At 35.7% G+C, this 21,666-nt stretch overlaps 1 protein-coding gene and 1 long non-coding RNA gene across 12 annotated transcripts in view; both read left to right on the top strand.

Annotated features, from left to right (window-relative positions):
- The window catches only part of LOC129441712 (polymeric immunoglobulin receptor), a 62,083-nt gene that overhangs the window by 19,087 nt on the left and 21,330 nt on the right, over positions 1-21,666 (top strand). For 4 of the 11 annotated variants that reach the window (XM_073872762.1, XM_073872760.1, XM_073872770.1 and 1 more), the window contains 2 exons: positions 12,867-13,166; positions 13,261-13,297. In XM_073872762.1, coding sequence (XP_073728863.1) covers positions 12,867-13,166; positions 13,261-13,297 — 337 coding nt within the window. Of the gene's footprint in view, positions 1-12,160; positions 12,240-12,866; positions 13,167-13,260; positions 13,298-14,253; positions 14,308-14,406; positions 14,502-21,666 lie in introns of those variants that run through there. The other 7 variants (XM_073872764.1, XM_073872761.1, XM_073872765.1 and 4 more) reach the window with 6 other exon arrangements.
- On the top strand, positions 4,111-4,987 carry LOC141366068 (uncharacterized). The gene is made up of 3 exons (XR_012371028.1): positions 4,111-4,225; positions 4,408-4,447; positions 4,616-4,987. It is a non-coding gene; the product is annotated as an uncharacterized lncRNA (long non-coding RNA).

Genomic DNA, 21,666 nt, shown 5'->3' with positions numbered 1-21,666 from the left:
CTGAAATGCTTTTGAATGTGAACATTGCTGTACATGTGGACATACAGTTCCCAACTAAGACATTTAGCGTAAAAACGGTGGATTGCATGCAAATACCTGTAAAACTGAAACATAAAAGTCTATGCAGTTTTTTTAATGTCAACAATAGCCAGTATTTTGAAACCTGGTGTACTTTAATTGATTGCATGTACTTTGTGAAGTGAAAATAAGTGTTATTCTTTTAAAGAATAATTTCATTTTGAGTCAGATTTCCAGTGTTTTGGTAAAGTTATTATGTGCAGAGAAAGTTGTGTTCTGTTTTGAAATGAAGAGTTAGTATATATTTAACTAAATGTGTTTTTGAGAAAAAAATTTAGCATTTGGCCAATTGTGTTTTGTAGGTGTGAGTCTGTGTTAAGTGTTTAGAAAAAGTATCTGGGGCCGTATTCACAAAGAATTTTATCTTACCACTAAGAGTACTCCTAAATCGCACTAAAAGATTTTAGCTAGGAGTTTCTCTTAAAAGTTATTCACAACGCCTTTCAGACCTACTTTTAGTAAGGAAAAAATATAACTCTTAAACTAAGAGTGAGTCTTCGTTGCTACGGATGACGTCAATTCTCATGCACGAGCTGCCTCGCAATGACCACGGTGATTGGTTGTTAGATGACAGGCTGTCATGCGAAACATAACACAGACGCACCAAATCATGGAATTACATCGAAATATGTCTGTGTCCTACACAAAATAATAATAGTAATGCCATCGAAATGCATATATAAAAGAAAAGTTGTGAATGAAATTAAATACCCAAATGAAAACCGCCATTTGCCTAATAATAAAACGACATTGCATTAACACTTGCTTGATTAATTTACATCCTATTAGCCTAAATAGACTACTTAAAGCAAGGAAATGTTGCCCATATTGAAGAAGCCTAATGTAATAAATAAATGACGGTGGATTATGAACTCGCCAAAACGGAAAAGAAAGCCCAACTGGACGCAGGATCAGTTACTGCTGCTGTCCCAGTTGGTCCTGGAAAAAAGAAACATAATAAAAGGGAAATTCGGCACTGAGAACGGGCAAGCATGGCAACAGGTTGGCATACAATATTAAATATTTAATATCATTATTGTTTCATGTAATTCTAAAAACTTCCTGCTTGTCATGAATGAATTATGAAACAAATGTCATAAACAATATGTTTACATTAAAGGAACAGTATATAAGAAATGTATATCAATTAATCATAAAATGGCTCTTATATGTCACTAGACATTAAGAAATCATTTTCATTTCAAATACTTATTTCACTGACAACAGTGGTCTGGCCAGGATATTGTCATTTAAAAAGTGGAGTTGCAACTGATGTTTATGTTGTCATTTTGTGTATTGGCCACCAGTTGTGTTATTGCAGTACCAGGTTTAGCCACAAGTTTTGTGATTGCAATACCAGTTTTGGCCACAATCCTACATACTGTTCCTTTAAAGTGTGCTTTTTTAAGTATAGGCAATGCTTTTGAGTTGGTGAAACTGTCCATGTTAAGGAGGATCAGCACCTAAGGCATTTTACGATCCTTTGTGAATAGGTCTTAGTGAGTTAGGAGTCCTCTCGACTTCTTTTAAGCTGTCCCAGACTTAGGTGCTACTTTTAGGGCTAAAATGCTTCGTGAATTACTTTTAGTGAAAAAAATTAGGAGTCCTAAAGTTAGGAGTGACACGCCCATTATTTTTAGGAGTTGCTCCTAAATTCGCCAGTTAGGAGCTACTTTTATCCTTAAAATTCTTTGTGAATACGGCCCCTGAAGTATGGGTAAGCGCTTGTTAGCGATTGAAAAAAACTGTATTTTTCAGTGGCTTTTTCTGTTTGTATTTTTCTGTTTTTACTTTTTTACTGTAAATGGAAGTAATATTGACTATGTTTGTTATCTTGCAGTAATGTCCTGTTGTAAATACTGTAAAGTCTTTACTGCAGCAATTCTGTCTACTTTTTTCATAAACCGTACTCTAAGATGGATGATTCATTTTTATCTTGAATTGCTGTAGCAAAACAAACATAATGCATGCATTTACAGTACTAAACCCAGCTAAACAAAAATATAAACAAGTTTTCAAAAGAAACTGCAGTGCAAAACTCAGTCTATAATCAATACAATCTACTGTCTATTGTATAAGGACAGACTTACACATAAACTTATGCAGTTTTTGTTTTTCCATCTTATGTTTGTGTTTTTCATGACATTGTGTTATGATTGACTAAATGTTTCTGTTGGAAGAGAGCATGTGTTGGTGATTTGGTATAACTAGTTGTTCCTGAGACATGTTTACAGTGTTTTTGTAAAGAGTGTGAGAGTTTAGTTTACAATGTGTGTTTTTGAGGATAAAATTAACTGTTTTGCCAGTTGTGTGTTTTAGGTGTGTTGGTGCGTTAAGAGTTTAGAAAATGTGTTAAAAGTATTGAAAAAAGTGTCATAGCAATCGAAAAAACTGTAAACAAAACCCCGTTAAAAAAAACATTGACTTTAGGACGAAATGCTAACTCCCTTCTGCTTTTTGGCCTAAAACACCACTCTATTTACAGTTTCAGCAGTAACAACATAAACAAACGGCTTTTGTGGAACAAATGTAACTCCTGGTAAACTCAACAAAGAATGAATAACAACATTTTAGAGTCTGATAACAAGCAAAATAAACAACAAGTAGATTATCTTAGTTCAAATCATAGCTAAGGCGTGTCAAAAACTACACTGAGCTAACGTTACTGTGTAAAATGTGTACTATATAATGTATACAATGTTAACTACAGATCGGCTACCAAACCTCCCTTTACATAGCGCTAATCCATGATCGCCGTCTCCACTCGTCTTTAGAAAACCAAAACATTTGTTATTTTCGACCGGGTATTTATTCCAGAGTTCAGTTCAGAGTAGGAAAATAAACTTCATCAAGGATGCCTCTTACCATAACCATGGACGTTTAACCCTCCAGGATGTAGAAACCACTACCTGCATTTTTTTCTTTTGTTTTTATGGGTACTTTGTTTTTGTGGCCTTTCAGGTGTTAAAAACAAATGGCTGAGAAAGGGTCATCTGATTAGCCTACACCAGAGACAACTATGGAGGAGGAGTTATTCCATGATCTTGACGAAATAATGAAAGATTTGGAGGAGATACAGGTATCTTGTATAAAATAAAGTATGATCCATGCATTCTGCATCAAGCAGTATTTGATGTTTGTATTTTTTGCATTTTTGTAATGTACTTTTTTAATTCTGATTCGTGTTTTGTTCAACCTCTTAAAAATGTATATTCCGAAGTCATTGTTCTACCTTTTATGTTTGAGTAATACAGAGTGAGGAAGCAGTCAAAACACCACCTAAAAAACGAAAGAGCAAGACGACTGATCCAAAACTGCGGTGGAAAAAGAGAGACCAAGAAGGATTCTTGGTCTATGAGAAGCGCAAACCAAAGACTGATGTTTTTGGATCTTTTCATTTTCATTTCCTTTCAAGTATTGTGTAATAAAAAAAAAATTGTTTTTGTTTTACTCTAGACCAATGTGGAAGACAAGTGACCTCATCCATTGCCTCTGCAAGTAGCCATCAAGAAGTTGAGCTTGGTAAGCAATATTTGTTTTTGTTGATTCCATGTACCATCATATGTTCAACCAAATACTGTATATCTTTGTATACCCTGAAGTCTGTCTATACAAACAGGCAGGTAATTTTTTAAAAATACATTTTCATATGAGCTGCTGAACAGTGGAAAATATTCCCCCTTCCATTCCCTAGAAGTAATCCCATTTTGTGTTGATTTGCATCTGTTCTGTTCTTTGTATGCATGATACTGCATTATAAATGTATAAATCTAGGAACTGCAAGCACATCTGAAGCCTCAACTACCGAACAACATTTTGGAGATGTAGATGCTCAACGGGTTATTGGTAAGTTTACCTTAAATGTTTTACCGATAAGAGCTGTATCACTGTCTTCATAAAGTCCCTCTGAATGAATTAAAAGGGCCAACATTTATGTTAAATGTACAAATTTGCTTAAAAAAATGTAGGTGTAGCACTTGAGAGATTACTTGTTATGTCTTTTTAAACAACATAAATTGAGTTTGTGCTCTTGGTTACAGTTGAGGAACTTTAACTGGAGTGATGTCTGGACTGATGAAAAGTGATTCTGGCTGGTATTACTGTTCTGTAGAAGATCTACAGGCTCCTGTTTAACTCATAGTCACAGGTAAACTAATTCAGTTATCAAAGCTACAGATGTAGAACTTTTCTGTTATGAAAAAATATTAAAAGTTTTGCTTCTTGTTCGCTGTTTCTGATACAATGATTCATACCGACTTAATACAGCCTTGTTTGGCTCCCACTTCTAAAAATGGTATTTTTGGTATAATGGTATCTTTTTTATGTCAGATCCTGGGACAGTCCCCACAGACAGAAGCACTGAGGACATGTAAGTATGCAACAATGTCATTATAACATTTTATTTTGGGCAAATGTTATGAAAGTGTGAATGTTCACAAATCTGCCTGATGTGTAAACTTGATCAGTGCTCATATTTGACGGTTGACAGTGTTTTTTTTAACACGTCTTTCTCTTATGTGTTTGTTTTATCTTTCAGATGGAAGATAAATCATGTCTGTATATCTCAGGACTAGATGAAGTCACAAGTTTGACCTAACATTGACCTAAAGGATAGTTATGTGTAGATAAATAACAGACATGTAAACCTCATTTTGTGAAGCTCTCATGAGATTTACAACTGCAGTTTTATTAAAGGTCAGATGTATGAATTGTATGAATTTCAGATGTTAATCCTGTAAGATTTTTCTCAGAATGAGGTTTGCCATCTACACAAAACCTTAACAGATTTGATCATTAGAGAAAGTGTTGAGTTGTTTATTCTTTTTGCTTTTTCAACAACTAATATTACTGTAAATAATATTTGGGATGAAAGCACCTGCCATGTACAAAACTATTTACATGCCTTATAGCTTCTTTCTTATGTACATTTCTTCTATAAATGCAGGCTTCATTTACTAAATTAAATTTTTTTTTTTTTTCATTTTTCAGAAAAGATGGTCCAGAGAAAGGATGTAGGCCCACTGTGTGTTGTTAAGTTTATTTTTGCAGAGACAAAATAAATTAAACTGAACATTATAAAAGATTGCTATGTGGCGTAATGTTTACAAGAAGCTGAAAGATAAATCAAACTGGTAAAAGTAAAGAAAAAAGAATGGTGACATTATAGCAAGTACAATAAAACAAGAAAATGTAAAATATTTCATTAATTTATTAATGATATTTTATAGCAGTGATCTGTATACATGTATCATTTAATAAGAATATAAGATAAAAGTACTTAAGAAATGAAAAGATGACAGAGATAAAACTAAGAAAGAAAAACAATGCCATAAGTTTTTGAAATAACAGCCTGTTTGATTGTGCTACTTGAAAAAAAATTGCATTGTATTAACCGTGCTTGCATTGTAATGCATTGTATTTTTGGGCCTTGCATTTTTAAGTGCTGAAATTCAACATTCTTGTATATTTAAGTGAATTTAAGTGAATATTTCACTTCAAAACATTCCAAACACATTTTCCGTATTTAAAATGTAATAGTCCATATTCACATTTCAGATTTCATTTGAAAATATTCTGTCTGTTTGAAAATACAAAAAAAAAATACTACCAAAAATATTCTGCAGGCAATTTTCTGTCCAAAAATTCAATGGTTTAAATTTCAATATTTCATATCTGGGAACTGCAGGAAAAGCAGAATACAGAGCATAATCTCCATCTGCTGTTTGTCTTCCTCACCAGCAGGTGGTGCAAGCGCGTGTTAACGAAGAACAGAGCAACCATTCACCTTCACATTCACAAAACCTCACCAAGAGGTGAGTACAAGTTATGATTTTCTGGATCACTATATATATGTGGAAAAGACAGATTAAGATAAAATGTATAAGCACTAAGCACATATCATTTTCTTTTTAAACATTGACGCCACCAGCTTATAATGGTCTTTGTTTTATTAAAAAGTAATAACATTTGTAACTATAATTGTGGAATATTACAATTGGCACTGTTTTCTTTCCATAGCTTATTTGCTTTACAGTTTTGAACATTTTTAGTAGGCTTTGTGTTTCAGATCATGAAAGCAGCGTGTTTCTGGAGAATTATAGAAAGTTTATAGTTACAGTATGAAAACTCTTTCATGGCCATCATGTCTATAAATCTATCGTGTAAATAATTGATTTTGAATTGGTGAACTGGATCTGTGTGCCCTGCCCTTGCGAAAATTAACCATGTGTCACGGTGGATCTGTGTCATGTTTTGTGTCTGTTCCGTATTGTCGTCACCTGGACATTTGTTAATTATCATCTGATTCATTCCACCTATGTGTCATTATCGGTGTGTGTTTATACCCATGTTTGTGTGACACCCATTGCCGGATCATTGTCGTTTCTACCTTGTTTGGTCCAGTTTAAGTGACCTGTTCCTGTGTTTCATTTACCTGACGTTGTTTTGATTCTCGTGTTTTGTTTCTGTTTATTTTATTAAATGTTATTTATTCAAGTCAAACTTTGCAGTTGCGTCCTCATTCCTGTTTCCCAGTCGTGACACCATGGTTTTATTATGGTAAAAGTGTAGTAACCATGTTTTATGGTGTATTCATTGATTAACTTTTGTCATTGTTTTTCTTTCATATAAAATGCAGGAATGAAAACGGGTCAAGGGTGAAAAAGGTGAGAAGTAACAGAAACCATGTTTAATTAAATGGGATGATAAATGTGGAAAGCTGTAACAAATAGCATTCCCTTACTTTTTTACATCTGCAATAATTTTATTTTGCCATAATCTGACCATCAGTCGCAAGGCCATACAATTTTAAGTTGGCCTTGGAATAAGGTGGACCTGAAGGCCTACATATAATTTAAAATGACTTAATTTTACAATATAGTACTGGTTAAATGTATTACATTATGGTTTTTGAGTCATGGGTTGAAAAAATTTTCAGATAAGCAAAAAAGTGATGTGGGAAAATAAAATGAGAACAAATCAAGAAATTACAAGAATGTAAAATCGAAAAGAACAAAGTAGCAGTATTGATTAGGTAGAGAAACAGTATCAAATTAATATAACAGTTTTTCATTATATAAATTAATATAATTGATCTTTTTAAAGCTATAAACGTGATTTTCCTTTTGTCTTGTGTACAGGGCCTGAAGTTAACTTTTTTGAAAACCAGCCACTGTGGCAGGTGGATTTAGAAATCCACCTGCCACAGTGACTTTTTTACCAGCCAGACAGTTTTTTTATTTGCCTGAATAGTGAATGATAACACTGTCTTTACTGTATGAATTAAATATAATACATTTTTAGAGCTACAAAACTGATTTTCTCTTCGTTTTAGGTTGTTTGATTAACATTAATGACAAAGACTTAAGTATGTTAATTGAGGTTACTGTCTCTTTAAGACCAAATAAGCACAGACTGGTCACAGACTCTCTATACATACACTTTAGACATAACATAATGTTTTATTAGAAAAAGAATACCGTGAAGATCATTTTGTATATATGTGCCCTGTCAAGAACTTTTTTGATTTTATGTACGCTTGCTTTTATGAACGCGTGTCTTCGTTTGTGCACTATTGAGGGCCCTTAAACTCGCGTGCACACACAGACAGAGGGGGGATTCCAAACTGCGTACATAAACGCCCCACATACGCTGTTTTTCATTACTCTTTTCGCAAAGTGTATGTTAATATACTACTACAGTATAAGACACAGTAGCGCAACTCTAAGATTTACACATCAAGAGTTCTTAACCGTCACAGCACTACACATCTGTGCAACTGTGATTGTACTGTAGCATATGTCAGCATTGCATTCTCATCAACAGTTTAATAACTACTCGCACATCCAAACGTAGTCAGAGAAGTGCCTCATCTTCTTTCCAATCGCATGAACGTTGCGAAACAGCAGTCGCATCCTCTCAATGAATCACTCAATTTGCATCAGTAATGCGCGGGTTGATAAGAAATGAGCGTGTGCCTGCGGTCACCCGTCGTTACGAGTCATTCAAAAACATTTTTAATGATATTCGGGCCACGGTCGGTCGGGTCGTTTAAAATGAAGATGCCAATGAACTATTTTAAACAATTGCGGTCCGGTTAGTTGAACCATTGGTTGGGAGTGGGTTGTTTATACATTGACCCGCGCATCACTGATTTGCAATGGCTACCCGCCAATGTGGTCGGTAGATTGACAGTGTTACCCGCCAATTGCAAAATCTACCCGCATTTGGCGCATGGTCGGGTGTTAATTTCATGCCCTGCTTGTGTAGTTTGATTAACATAGTGACAAAAACATAAGCATTTCTTATAAGAGGAACTCTCCCTTTAACACCGGTGGAGAAGCGCTGATCTATACACTCACACATAATTAACTGCTTACTTATAATAAACAACTGTTTTTATGAGAATACTTGCAGAGACTGTGGTATTACAATATAGTTTGTGCGTATATCTCCTGTCAAGCATGAAGAAATTATGAAAGCAGACTTTTTTATGACTTCTCGAATCACTCTGGTGATACTTTGATGTCAGCTGCCTGCCTGTCGGTTTTTGCAGCGTGGCATGAACTCAAACAAACCTAATGTCTGGGATACATGTTGGATGACGGCGAAGGGTGCGTTTACAAACAACGCGCGCATAAAAAATATGTTTTCTCATCAATCTACACAATTGCCTTTGGTCACCTTTTTTGGCTGTTGATGTGTGTAAGAGTGCTGTGCAGAATATGTGAGACAGCATCCTTGGTGGATCTATTGGGACGTTCTGGATTCAAATGTTTTCAAGCTAAAAATCTTAAGATAATGGTATATGGGCAGAATTCCGAAAAAGGATTCATCTACAGAGTGTTTTCTTATGAGGAAACATATTTTAAAATGTGTTTAATAAAGTTTAAGAGTTGTCAGAAACTTGGTGGAGATGACGTTGATGTCGAGAGACCGTGGTGTAGTTCATTTATAGCCTAAGGTTAGCTTTTATTTCTAGGAAACACATTTAGACTTCAAAATTCCTAAACGTTTTGTTAATTTGTAATTTTTAGCATGATGGACAGAACATGTAAGTACACTGTTAGAAAAATGGTCAAAATATGCACCCCAGCAGCAGGTTTGGGCAGTAACAGATTACATGTAACAAGATTATGTAATTAGGATAAAAAAAGACTAGTAACTACAATCCGTTAGTATATAGTAAATAGATTACAGTTACATTTTGTAAAAAATGGGAATACTTTCAGCTTCGTAAAAAAAATCACAAAAAAATATAAAGACTTATAAAACAAAGCATTACAGTTGTTTTCAATCGCTAACAAGCGCTTACCCATACTTCAGATAATTTTTCTAAACACTTAACACAGAGTTCCACCTACAAAACACAATTGGCCAAATGCATAATTTTCTTCTCAAAAACACATTTTGTTATTTACTAACTCTTCATTTCACACATCTTTCTCTGCACACACTAACTTTACCAAAACACTGGAAATCTGACTCAAAATGAAATTATTCTTTCAAAGAATAAAACTTGTTTTCACTTCACAAAGTACATGCAATCAATTAAAGTACACCAGGTTTCAAAATACTGGCTATTGTTGACATTACAAAAACTGCATAGACTTTTATGTTTCAGTTTTACATGTATTTGCATGCAAAACATGCAATCCACGCTAAATGTCTTGGTTGGGAACGCCAAATGTCTTGGTTGGGAACTGTGTGTCCACATGTACAGCAATGTTCACATTCAAAAGCATTTCAGTAAAAAGCAGTTTTCCCCTTACTCTTGACTACAGGAGGTAAAGTAGAAACACAATATGATAGAACAGAAAAAGTTTTACAGTATTGATCTTGATCATTTTTGAGGAGCTTTCCTCTTCCCCCAGAGGGTGGAAGACGTTGCATTTTTAGAGGGACAAAAAATTCTATGCATTACTGTATGACCTTATTGACATGTCAAGTGAGAATAGAAACAATCCATGTAAAATGCAATACTTACCTGTTGGTTTGTCAAAACATGCGTATAATGGAGGCAACCGTTGACCACCTCCAATGGGGCTGCACTCTTTCACCAGCCTCTCTTAGTGAAATCAGTGAATTTCATCACTGACTACTGTTCTTGCAGCCCTTGGAATTCCACCACCATGCATTCTTAAACCTCTACATTGCCCTCTCCTTGGGCCTGCTCTTCTCCCTGACCCTCCTCCTCTCACTGTCCTGCACCTCTCACTGCATCTCTCACTGTCCTGCACCTCTCACTGCATCTTTCACTGTCCTGCACCTCTCACTGCATCTCTCACCTCTCACTGTACCTCTCACTGCACCTCTCACTGTATCTCTCACTGTCCTGCAGCTCTCACTGCATCTCTCACTGCATCTCTCACTGTCCTGCACCTCTCACTGCATCTCTCACTGTCCTGCACCTCTCACTGCATCTTTCACTGTATCTCTCACTGTCCTGCACCTCTCACTGCATCTTTCACTGTCCTGCACCTCTCACTGCATCTCTCACCTCTCACTGTACCTCTCACTGCACCTCTCACTGTATCCCTCACTGTCCTGCAGCTCTCACTGCATCTCTCACTGCATCTCTCACTGTCCTGCACCTCTCACTGCATCTCTCACTGTCCTGCACCTCTCACTGCATCTTTCACTGTCCTGCACCTCTCACTGCATCTCTCACCTCTCACTGTACCTCTCACTGCTCCTGTACCTCTTACTGCATCTCTCACTGCTCCTGCACCTCTCACTGTATCTCTCACTGTCCTGCACCTCTTACTGCATCTCTCACTGGGCCTGCTGTTCTCCCTGGCCCTCCTCCTCTCACTGTCCTGCATCTCTTACTGCATCTCTCACTGCTCCTGCACTCATTAAAGTCCTCCTTTTACTGTATACGTGTCAATGTAATAGGAATAACCCCTGCCACTGAGTCTAAGCCAGACTGGAATCAGCTGTGGTTGGCCCAATTTACCCAACATAAATCAGCTGTGTGTCAATTATACGATTTTCTGTTTATTATGAGCTGAGATATATTGTTTTGGAACTGATCTCATTGCAGAAGCAGAGTTTTTATACTGTATCTAAGGTTTGGAATATTGTTTTTGCTATTGTGGGATGTTGTGTGTTAACATTCGTAAATACTACAAAAACAATCCATAATTTTGTTGGGAGGTATAGCTTGTCTGTTAAGAAAATGTAAGCATTGTGGAAATGTGTTCACTGACTGCATATTGTGTGAAAACAACATGAAATGTGTGAATGGTATGGCCACAAAAGACTGATGCTGTGCTAATTGTGTTTAGAGTTTTGAAAATGTGACAACTGTTTGGACAAACGCTTGTTAGCGACTGAAAAAAACTGTAATCATCCTCAGATCCCACCCTGCAAGCCCATCCCCCATTAAGTTTATAGATCACAATCTTTGTGTGGGAACTGCTGTACGCACGTTTCCAGCACCGCTTTGTAAATAGGACCCCATGTACAGATATGCATACATTTGGTACAAAATGTACCTTTGAGATAGTCATATGAACCCTTTACATGCAGAGCGAGCCTGTCCTCCAAATTGGAACATGCAAGCAGCTAAAATACTGTCAAGCAGGAGAGGAAGCTGATAATATCAGTGTTACATACCAGAATGCATCAGTTCAGATCAGTACTGATAAGAGATCATATTCACTGTATTATATACACACTTTTCTGCTGTTTCTCTTGTGATTTATAACTTTTAATGCTCCTAAAACTATTGTGTTATTTAATCATTTTCAAAGTAGGACATGCAGTATTACCCATACACTACAATCTCTGTTAAAAGCTATTAAAAGAGTCTTACAGTGGTTTACTGTTTTTAAACTCTAGTGTGTTATATTTAATAAGGATTAATAATGTACTTGTGAAATAAAAATGCATACAAAATGATAAAACTATGCAAATGTCCTTCAATTCTTTGCCTTTCCTCCCTGACTTTAACCAGATGGCACAATGTATCTAAGAGCATTTACTGTGCCTGCAAAAAAATGACAACACATGCACACATTCATGAAGGAAGTGTAGGCTTAAAGTTATACTTCAGCCACAGTTAACAACTTAAGAAACAGGAAGATAAAGTTGAGAAATGGTCGCATACGGGAAAGCAGCTTTTTTGTACACCATCATCTGGTTTTGCCTCATTTTAGGTGAGAATGTTCAATATTCGGTGCTATGTCTAATGTTATCTGATCAGGTCTATAGATACACATTCAAGTGTATTATTTAATTTTTATTCCAAGTGATGATATAATATTTTTACAGTGACATGTATTGTTATTCTGTCAGTGTTAAGCTAATAATAGTTCATGTGTTGTTTGTTCAGGTCCTGAATGCTTTAGTGTTGGATCATACAGTAATACTACAAGACATCTTTCAGTTAAGAGTGGAGGATCAGTCACTATCCCATGTTATTATGACAGGAAATACACACAACAGAAGAAATACTGGTACTCACAAACTGATCACTCTTACACAAACACTACAGCTGGAGATGTGACAGTAATTGATGATCCTGCTCAGAGTCTTTTTATTGTGACTATGAGAAACTTGACGGGTCAACACAATGGGCTTTATTATTGTGCTGTGAAGACTGGTGAACAACCAGGAGACATGACCAACACAGATGATCTTTATCTCCATGTTCAAGCTGGTATTATAAAATTATTTACTTTTAATTACAGTTGTTTTTGCTAATATGACTGTAATGTAGAATATTTTATCTCTCTCGTTCCTCATGTAAATGATGATCTCAAACAACACTCCTGTGATGACAGCTCCTGATCTCTCTGTGATGTCCAGCAGTGTAACTGTAGATGAAGGTGGTAATATCAGTGTACAGTGTCTCTACAACACTAAATATAAGAGTAACACCAAACAGTGGTGTAGATATAAAGACAAGAGATGTTACACATCCCAGAATGCATCAGTTGAGATCAGTGATGATAGGAATACATCTTTGACTATGGTGATGTCTGGACTGATGAAGAGTGATTCTGGCTGGTATTACTGTTCTGTAAATGTTCAACAGACTCCTGTTCAAGATCTACTGGTTCCTGTTCAACTCACAGTCAAAGGTAAAACTCAATAATCAATACTATCAAGACTTAATGCCTGCATAAGAACTAGTTAATAGTTAAACCTTTTTGACTTTTTTTCTACTTCTGATAGCAGCTGCAACCCCAGACACCAGCACTGAAAGCATCAAGTTAGTATTCAGTCTTTTCTGGTTACATGAGGATTATAGTAATGTTTCTGGTAATCAAACCGTTCCAACATGATCTCACAAAGTTCCGTGGGATAGTCACGGAATTTTTTGCTCATTTTTCCGTGACATTCTCACGGATCTCCGCATATTTCCGTGCCCCTGCCACAGACTTTCTTTTCCGTGGCATTCTCACGGATTGGTTACTCAACTGCTTTTTCCTATTTTCAAACCATTGTCGCTTCGGTTTAGGGTTAGATTTGGTGTTTGTGTTACTTTGTCACTGTAAGTATTGGTTTATACAATTTTTTCTGATGTATTCTTTTATATTTTCTAAACTTTAATCAATTGTCACCTGGCATTGGGGTTAGAGTTGGGTTTGGGTAGGCATGTCATTTTATGTAAATCTAACCCTAAACCGAAGCGACAATGGTAAGAAAATAGGACAAAACAGTTGAGTAACCAATCCGTGAGAATGCCACTGAAAAGAAAGTCCGTGGCAGGGCCACGGAAATATGCGGAGATCAGGTTGAACAGTTCAGTAGTTAAAGTCACTGGTGGCTGCCTATAACAGGCCAAGGTCATGGGTTTGATCCCAACTCTTTTAGATGAAAAATACAAAAAGCTGTCACTGATGTGGTATACTTTCAGAAAGTAAGTTTGTACTATACCTAAAAAGTGTGCATATTCGTACCTCAAAGGTTCATTTTGGAACCAAATGAATGCATATCTGTACCTAAATGGTATAATTAGGACCTTTTTTAAAGCTATCGTCCCAGTGACAGCCTTTGTACCGTTTCTTCTGGGAGTGCAGGGAACATGCAGATAATATTTGTTTTTTATTCCTGCTTTTTTCCTCTCTTTAAATAACATGTCTTTAAAGAAAATGTAATGTAATTTTATTTATCTATCTATCTATTTTTCAGTCCCGCAAATTATTTATTTTTCTGTTTCTGCAGAACTGAAACAGGAAATATTACAAAAAGTACTGCACCAGCAATAAATGAACAAACGTATGCCTGTTTAAAAATGATTGCTTATATTAAAAATATGAATTATATAAACATTTTTGTATTAGTTCAGATTTTAATTATTGCTGATGTTTTTGACAGGAGTGCAGTGCCGCTGTGGCTTGCAGTTTCTGGCACGCTTCTACTGCTTATGATTCTGGTTGGTGTTTTTATCTGGAAATGGAAAAGGAGATCCAGTCAGTTTGCCATAAACTCCTGCATTTTTATTTCCTTTAAAACAATGAATGGCACACCCAGTTATGTCTCTGAATTCTGTATGTGGTTACTTCCTCTTTTACAGAGGAAGATAAGAAATATAAAAAGAAGAACGATTTTATGACCGGTGACACAGTGAGTCGTTTTTATGAGAATCTACAATATTGTGTACAAATTTTAGGAATGATTTTTTTTTATTATTATCATGCAGGCTCAATAGTTTAACATAATTCATATATGTTCAGCAGATGCTTTTATCTGAAGTGACTTACAGTGCCTTCATGTGATCTGCCAAGTGAAGCCTACACTGATTTACACAGAGATGAATCATCACCACACAACCAATCAAAAGTTTAGAGTCTGTTTAATAATATCTTTTAATAATAAACTCATTATAACTGTAGGATAGCACAAATGTAACACATGAAAGTATTTTGTAATTAATCAAATAACTCAAAACTGTTACTTTGCCTAGAATTTGAATAAATGTCCTCTTATCATTTTATTAAGGAGCTTAAAGTCTCACCCTGAGCAGTTATTCAAACAGTATAAAAAATCCCATCTTGTCCTGGTTCTATGTTTTGTATGTCTTTAATTTTATACTTGTGTTTTGTAGTCAGTGTCTCTTCTCTGTGAGGTCTTTTAAGTTACCCTGTACTAATAATTATCCACAGAGATGACATATTTTAGTATGCAAAACACAAAAAATTAGTTAGCATTTTAGCATAGCACTTCTGGTCCAGAACTTAATAGGTTTTTTGATTGGGGTTGTTGTTAAACGCTTGATAAGATCTGTGGTTAACACACCCTTCAGACATTTTCATGTTATAATTTATGTCATGAAACACATTAGTAATACCCCCACTGTGATATCTAAAAGCTTTATATGTATCTTTAAAAATGTGGTTGCCAAAAAGTTGCTACATGGGAGGTTGTTGAGGACTTTAACTTATTACACGCCAGCAATTTTTTAAAAAGTTGATCGCAAGCATTTTTTTGTGATTTTTACAAAAGTTTCACAAAATGCCGAAACATACAGATATATCAAATAAAAGAACAGACCCATTGGTTTCAAACAAACAATAAACAAACAAACAAAACAGTAAAAAAAGTTTAATTCTATCTATATTTTTTCTCTGCTTATAAACTCTTAAATATGGGTCTTTTTCTTTTTTCAGCAAAAAGCTGAAATAATTGCATTTTTGTGAAATAATTTCGTTAGAGATCAGATTCAGAACAATTATTAAAACATACAGTAAAAAATTAGTAAATAACGTTTTGGCTTCAGTTTTTTTATAAATTGAAAAAAGTTAGATTGTAATGTGTTTCTTTTTATTAAAAGTGACAAATTTGTATAATGTATTACTCTGTCACAACCATCTTTGCCTTCCTGTACCATCTGCATTTCATGTGTTCAAAGACAATTGGCAGAGTTATTTATTCAGTACAGTGGGGGTTAAAGTGGGGGTCTAATTGGTCAGTGATTTTATCAAGTTGGGTTTGGTCACATGGTAAAGGAAGGGATAAAAGACAAGGTTTGAATATGCTCTGTTTCTTCTTTATTCCTCTCTGTTCATTCTCTGTGATTTTCTTCTTTACGTGTACCTGAGCTCGGGGGTTCAGGCCATTAGGTCAAGCTTTCAGTTCTCAATGGTGACTCTCTTTCTTCTACACTTTCTGTTTCTGTTCTCTGTACTATCTGGTAATAGATCATACGCATTGGAAACATTTATTTGTACTTGTATTATTTACCATTTCATGCGTTTAGTATAAGAAGTTTAATTTAAGTCAATAATGTTATTAAACCTTTTCATTCATAAATCTGTTGTTTAGTTTAATTTACTGTTAACACTTAAGCGTTACATATTGCAATAAAATATATTTATATTCTAGCAATGGTTTCCCACATTTTTTCTATCATAACTGCGTTTATTTCCGTTATTGGTATAATTTGCAGAAGGGTGGTAATTGACACCATCTTGCTGTTAACATTTCTGTAGTCATTTCGGTATTCCTACAGCTTGACCCACTGTAGTGAATATACCCTTACACTTTCAAAAAAGCTTGCTTTGCTTTAGCATTCAGCATCATGTAATATTCACCTGTTTTACTATATTGATAACATTGAGAGTAACTGTAATAAACAGAGCATCTATATTTGGCCCTTAAAGCAAAATGTTGAATGCTGCCTCATTTTCAAATCATTTTGGATAAAGTTTTTGCTAAATTAATTTATGTACATGTATTTGGTTTGTGGCAGCAATTTTGCCAAATATTTAATGCCTTTATAAGAAGAGAAATTATGTATATATAATATTAAATATAATGTTTTTAACGACACACTTTTCATCTCTACTACAAATCTGCAACCAATAATATACCCTATTCATTAATTGAATTAAATCTTTATTATGTTTTGAGATTAAAAAGATTTACTGAGTACAATTTACAAAATGAATGTTAAGAAGATTCACATAACAGTTGCACTTGACATTTCCTCTATGATGACTTTACAAGTTCGCATTAACATGTTATCAATAGGGTACTAAGATAAAGCATATTTGGCCTGCTGTCCAAGGGGAGGGCTCTGAGCCCAGAGTACTCCCCCCTTTATAACTGGGACAGATGTACAAGCAGAGAGAGAGAGGTGATGGGGTGGAGGAGGGATGCTGCAAAAAACTTTCATGGGACGGAGGTGAAGGACGGCTATATAAAGAGACCTCTTCGCACTGATTAGTTGGATTACCGGACCTCCTGATGCTCACATGCTCTTACTACTGCACAGTGCACAGTACATAGAGGATTCCCTTGAAGTCTGCATTGGACATTAAGCAAAGCGTTATGCTTGTTATCGCTGGGTGCAAGAAAGGGCCCTCTATGTCTATATAGATTATCCTGTCTCACTTTATTTGCAAGGAAAATAAAGACAAATATTAGACTTAAAATGTTTTTTCTATTCTGTTTTGGCTTTTTTATTTGCATCAGCCACTGCTACTGATGCAATGCGATGTGAACCGTATTGAAAAGGAACTTACGTTTTATCTCCTTTACCTGTGTTCAGTAGCTAAAGTCTCTGTAAGAGTACAGACTCCTGTTGAATTCACTATTAAAGAAGCAAAAAACTGGTACAGAGTCAATATATAAAAATAATAAAAATGTTTAATTAAAATGTAAAAATTATCATTACTTTATTATGATTCATTTATTCAATTTTTGACAACAGCTAACAGCACAGACATGAGCATGACGCAACTGTTATCAATATATTTTTATTATTGGGTTACTCAAAACTTTTGTTAAAGTTGTAAGGGTTTGCGTGTCCCTTCAAATTTAATTATGACGTAAATTTGACCAATGCTCAAATTTGTCTGTTGTGAATATCTAAAAATAATTAATATTTTTTAGAAAAGAGTACAAAAGTACAATCGATATGTAATTTCTCCTTTATTTGTTTGATCTTTCAGATGGCACTTGAAGCATTTCTGTCTTCCAGGGCTTTGAACCAGAATTTTTTCCCAATTGGTTCGTTCTGAACAGAAACAGTATTTTAAAGTTTTCGGTTCAACCCTAAAATTGACGCTCTTGAACCGGTTAGAACAAAAAAATAAAGTTCCCGACCGGTTAATAATGTTCCATTTCAGCTGTGGGACATTTAATTAAGTAGGCTGATCATTAGGACATTAAACTTAAATTATTAGTCTACATAATTTTCCTTAAGTCTCTATTAAGTCTCTGGGGCTGTCCACACGGAGACGTGTATCACTGTATACATATACATTTTTATCGTATTGGCGTTTCATCCGCATGGATCCGGCGTTTTGGGAGACTGAAACCGCTATTTTTTGAAACCGGGTCCTAAAGTGGATAAATCTGAAATCGACACCCTTGCGGATTCGTGTGTACAGCCAATCCATATATTTATTTTGTGAAGCGAAAACGTCATCACATCACGTGTCGGAAGCGTCACACGTAACAGCAACAACATTAACGGCGCACTACGTGATTGTGTTCGTGCTACAGAAGCTGCTAAGCCTACTAGCTTTATTACAGCAAAATCTATTGCTTCTATGCAATTGTGGTGACCAACAAGCGATAATGGACAACACCATACGTTGGTTATGCGCATGCTCAAAGTCTTCTTTTCTGTGTATAGTGTATATCTGTGGCAGAATTACAGCGCCCCATACTGGTCCGGCATATATACTACACCGCTTTCAGTCGGTTTCAGTGGTTTCGTGTTTACGGATTATTTTTTAGAACAAGGGGAAAAATGATCGGATAGGGAATGCACCGGCTTCGTGTGGACAAAGCCTCTATCTTGTCAAAAAAGGCTACAATATGTAAGCGGCATAATTGTAATTCTGACATGCCTACATTTGTTGAGTGCACTTAAACACACACACACACACACACACACACACACACAGAGACGGAGAACAAATTCGTATTTTACACAGACTGTATTTTACACAGTAGCAGCACAGTAGTGCAACTCTCTCACAAGTTTACACATCAAGAGTTCTGATCTTTGAAGGGCATAGGGGTAATCTAACACAGTCTCACCCCATGGCGTCAATATTTGACGACACTTGACCATGCGTCAATATGTTGACGCGGAGGGTATACCTTTCGCGTCATTTTTTGACGAACTGGGGACTTCAATACTATTACGTCCGTTGCATTCTCTTTTCCTATTTTCTTACCATTTTCGTGTCGGTTTAGGGTTAGATTACGCAAAATTAAACAGTGGACGCGAAATTAAACAGTTGTCACCTGGCATTGGGGTTAGAGTTAGGTATGCGAAATTAAACAGTTGTCACCTGGCGTTGGGGTTAGAGTTAGGTTTGGGTAGGGATGTCATTATGTAAATCTAACCCTAAACCGACGCGGAAATGGTAAGAAAATAGGAAGAGAATGCAACGGACGTAATAGTATTGAAGTCCCCAGTTCGTCAAAAAATGACGCGAAAGGTATACCCTCCGCGTCAACATATTGACGCATGGTCAAGTGTCGTCAAATATTGACGCCATGGGGTGAGACTGGGTTGGGTAATCACGTTTGATTGGAGTTGGACCGGACACATTCACATTGTGTCTGTGCATACAGAAATTGCTCACTTTAGCACCTTTCTGCGGTTAAATTGTTTAAAATCACATAAGTGTTAACATTTGCAACCCTTTGAAAACATGTGCAAATGATAAACTTTCACCCTATTTAAATTTGCATATTAATCCGCAAATCTCATGCGAGCCGAACTGTGGGTCATGATCTGTACAGATCACGGATCAACTGCGATCAGTTACACCACTAATTAGTATTAAAAAAAAACATCTTAAGAAACTTGGTAGCCTACAATATTTTCCCCTAATGATTGAGCTTTGCAGACTTGGGCTTGAGTAAGCTACTTACTGGTGGCAAGCTTCTCATTTCTCCAATGAGTCAACGACGTCCGGAAGTGAACTTCACCGAGTCATATTAGACAGAAATCTTGTTAAAAAAATAAATAATAAAGTATTAACCGGTTACCATTATTTTAAATGAACGTTTCTGTTCTGGAACATATATATTTTTTAAAGTTTCTGGTTTCGTTTCGGTTCCATGCAAAACATCAAAAGTTTCTGGTTTTCGTTTTCATTCCGTGAGCCTTGCTGTCTTCCAAGGGAAAGTTGACGTGATGGATGGTTATGTTTGTAAAAAAATAATCCTGAAAAAATAAACTTTCACTGAAGTATAACTATGCACACTTTTCTCCTGTTTCTCTTAAGTTTAAATTACTGTAAATGCTTAAAACTTAATAGGTCCATATAGTTTTAAATGTGCCATACTACTGTGTGTCATCTGTGTTAAAAGTTATCAACAGGATCTCACACTGGTTTACAGCTTTTGACCTCTAGTGTTGCATTACACGTCTGCCTTACACGCATAGAGAAGCTCATAATGTGAATATTTAAATAGGGATTAATAATGTATTTATCTGAAATAAAAATGTAAAATTAACTCATTCCCCACCAGCCTTTTTTGAAAGGTTGCCCGCCATTTTTTTGTGTGATTTTCACAAGTTTCACAAAATGCCTTCAAGGAAATGTTCTTCTAAAAATATATAAACATACAAATATATCAAATGAAAGAACAGACCCTCTGCTTTCAAACAAACAAACAATAAACAAACAAACAAACAAACAAAACGAGAAAAAAACATTTAAACTTATAAATATGTTTTTAGCAAAAAACTAAAATTATTGCATTTTTGTGAAGGAATTTTGTTAGAGATCAGATTAAGAATGATTATCCAAACATACACAGAGTATTAAATGAATAATTTATTTTTTTACTTCAGTTTTTTATAAATATAATAGGGGATAATGGCGGTATTAAAGTTAACCATAAAAACTCATCAGGAACACATTTTTTCATGCAAATGTTTGCTCTTTATTGACAAGATAACTCACTAATGGTGGGGAAAGAGTTCAAAAGAATTATAATATGTCTTATTTACCAAGCTCTACACATGACTTTTAATTGTTTTTGTCTTTACATTCTAATTTTATTGAGACGGCACATGTGTATCTAATGGCGCGTTTCCATTGCATAGTACCCCACGGTTTGGTTTAGTTTGGGTCGGGTCAGCTTACTTTTGGGAGCTTTTCCATTTTGGGTGCAGTACGTGGTACCCGATACTTTTTTCGTACCACCTCGTTTGGGGTTCCAAGCGACCCGAGCTGATACCAAACGTGACGTGAAAACACAGTAGATCACTGATTGGTCTGAAAGAAACGTCACTAACAGCGTCATCGCTTAGCATTACCTTTAGTGCTAGCTTGCACTGTCTCGAGCAAACATGTTGTCATCTGTGCTCCGCTATAAGTTCCCAAACTCCCTTTTACCGATGAAAAACATCCACAAGTTGAGAATCAGGAACACCATAACAGTTCTTTCCAGACTTGCAGTTTGTGGAGGAACATTTGCGACGAGCACGTAGGCATTATATGCTTATATGCAACTTCAGTGAGTATGATTTTCTTTGTATGATGTCACAGCTGTAGGCAGCGCAAATATAACGACACGCCTATAATCCCTCCCACTGCGAAGTGGTACTAAACTAAATGAAAAAGCTAACCACGCCAAAGTGAGGTGAGCTGACCCAAA

This window comes from Misgurnus anguillicaudatus, chromosome 2 (assembly GCF_027580225.2).
Source record: "Misgurnus anguillicaudatus chromosome 2, ASM2758022v2, whole genome shotgun sequence".
Taxonomy (NCBI): Eukaryota; Metazoa; Chordata; class Actinopteri; order Cypriniformes; family Cobitidae; genus Misgurnus; species Misgurnus anguillicaudatus.
This window is presented reverse-complemented; position numbering and strand designations above follow the sequence as displayed.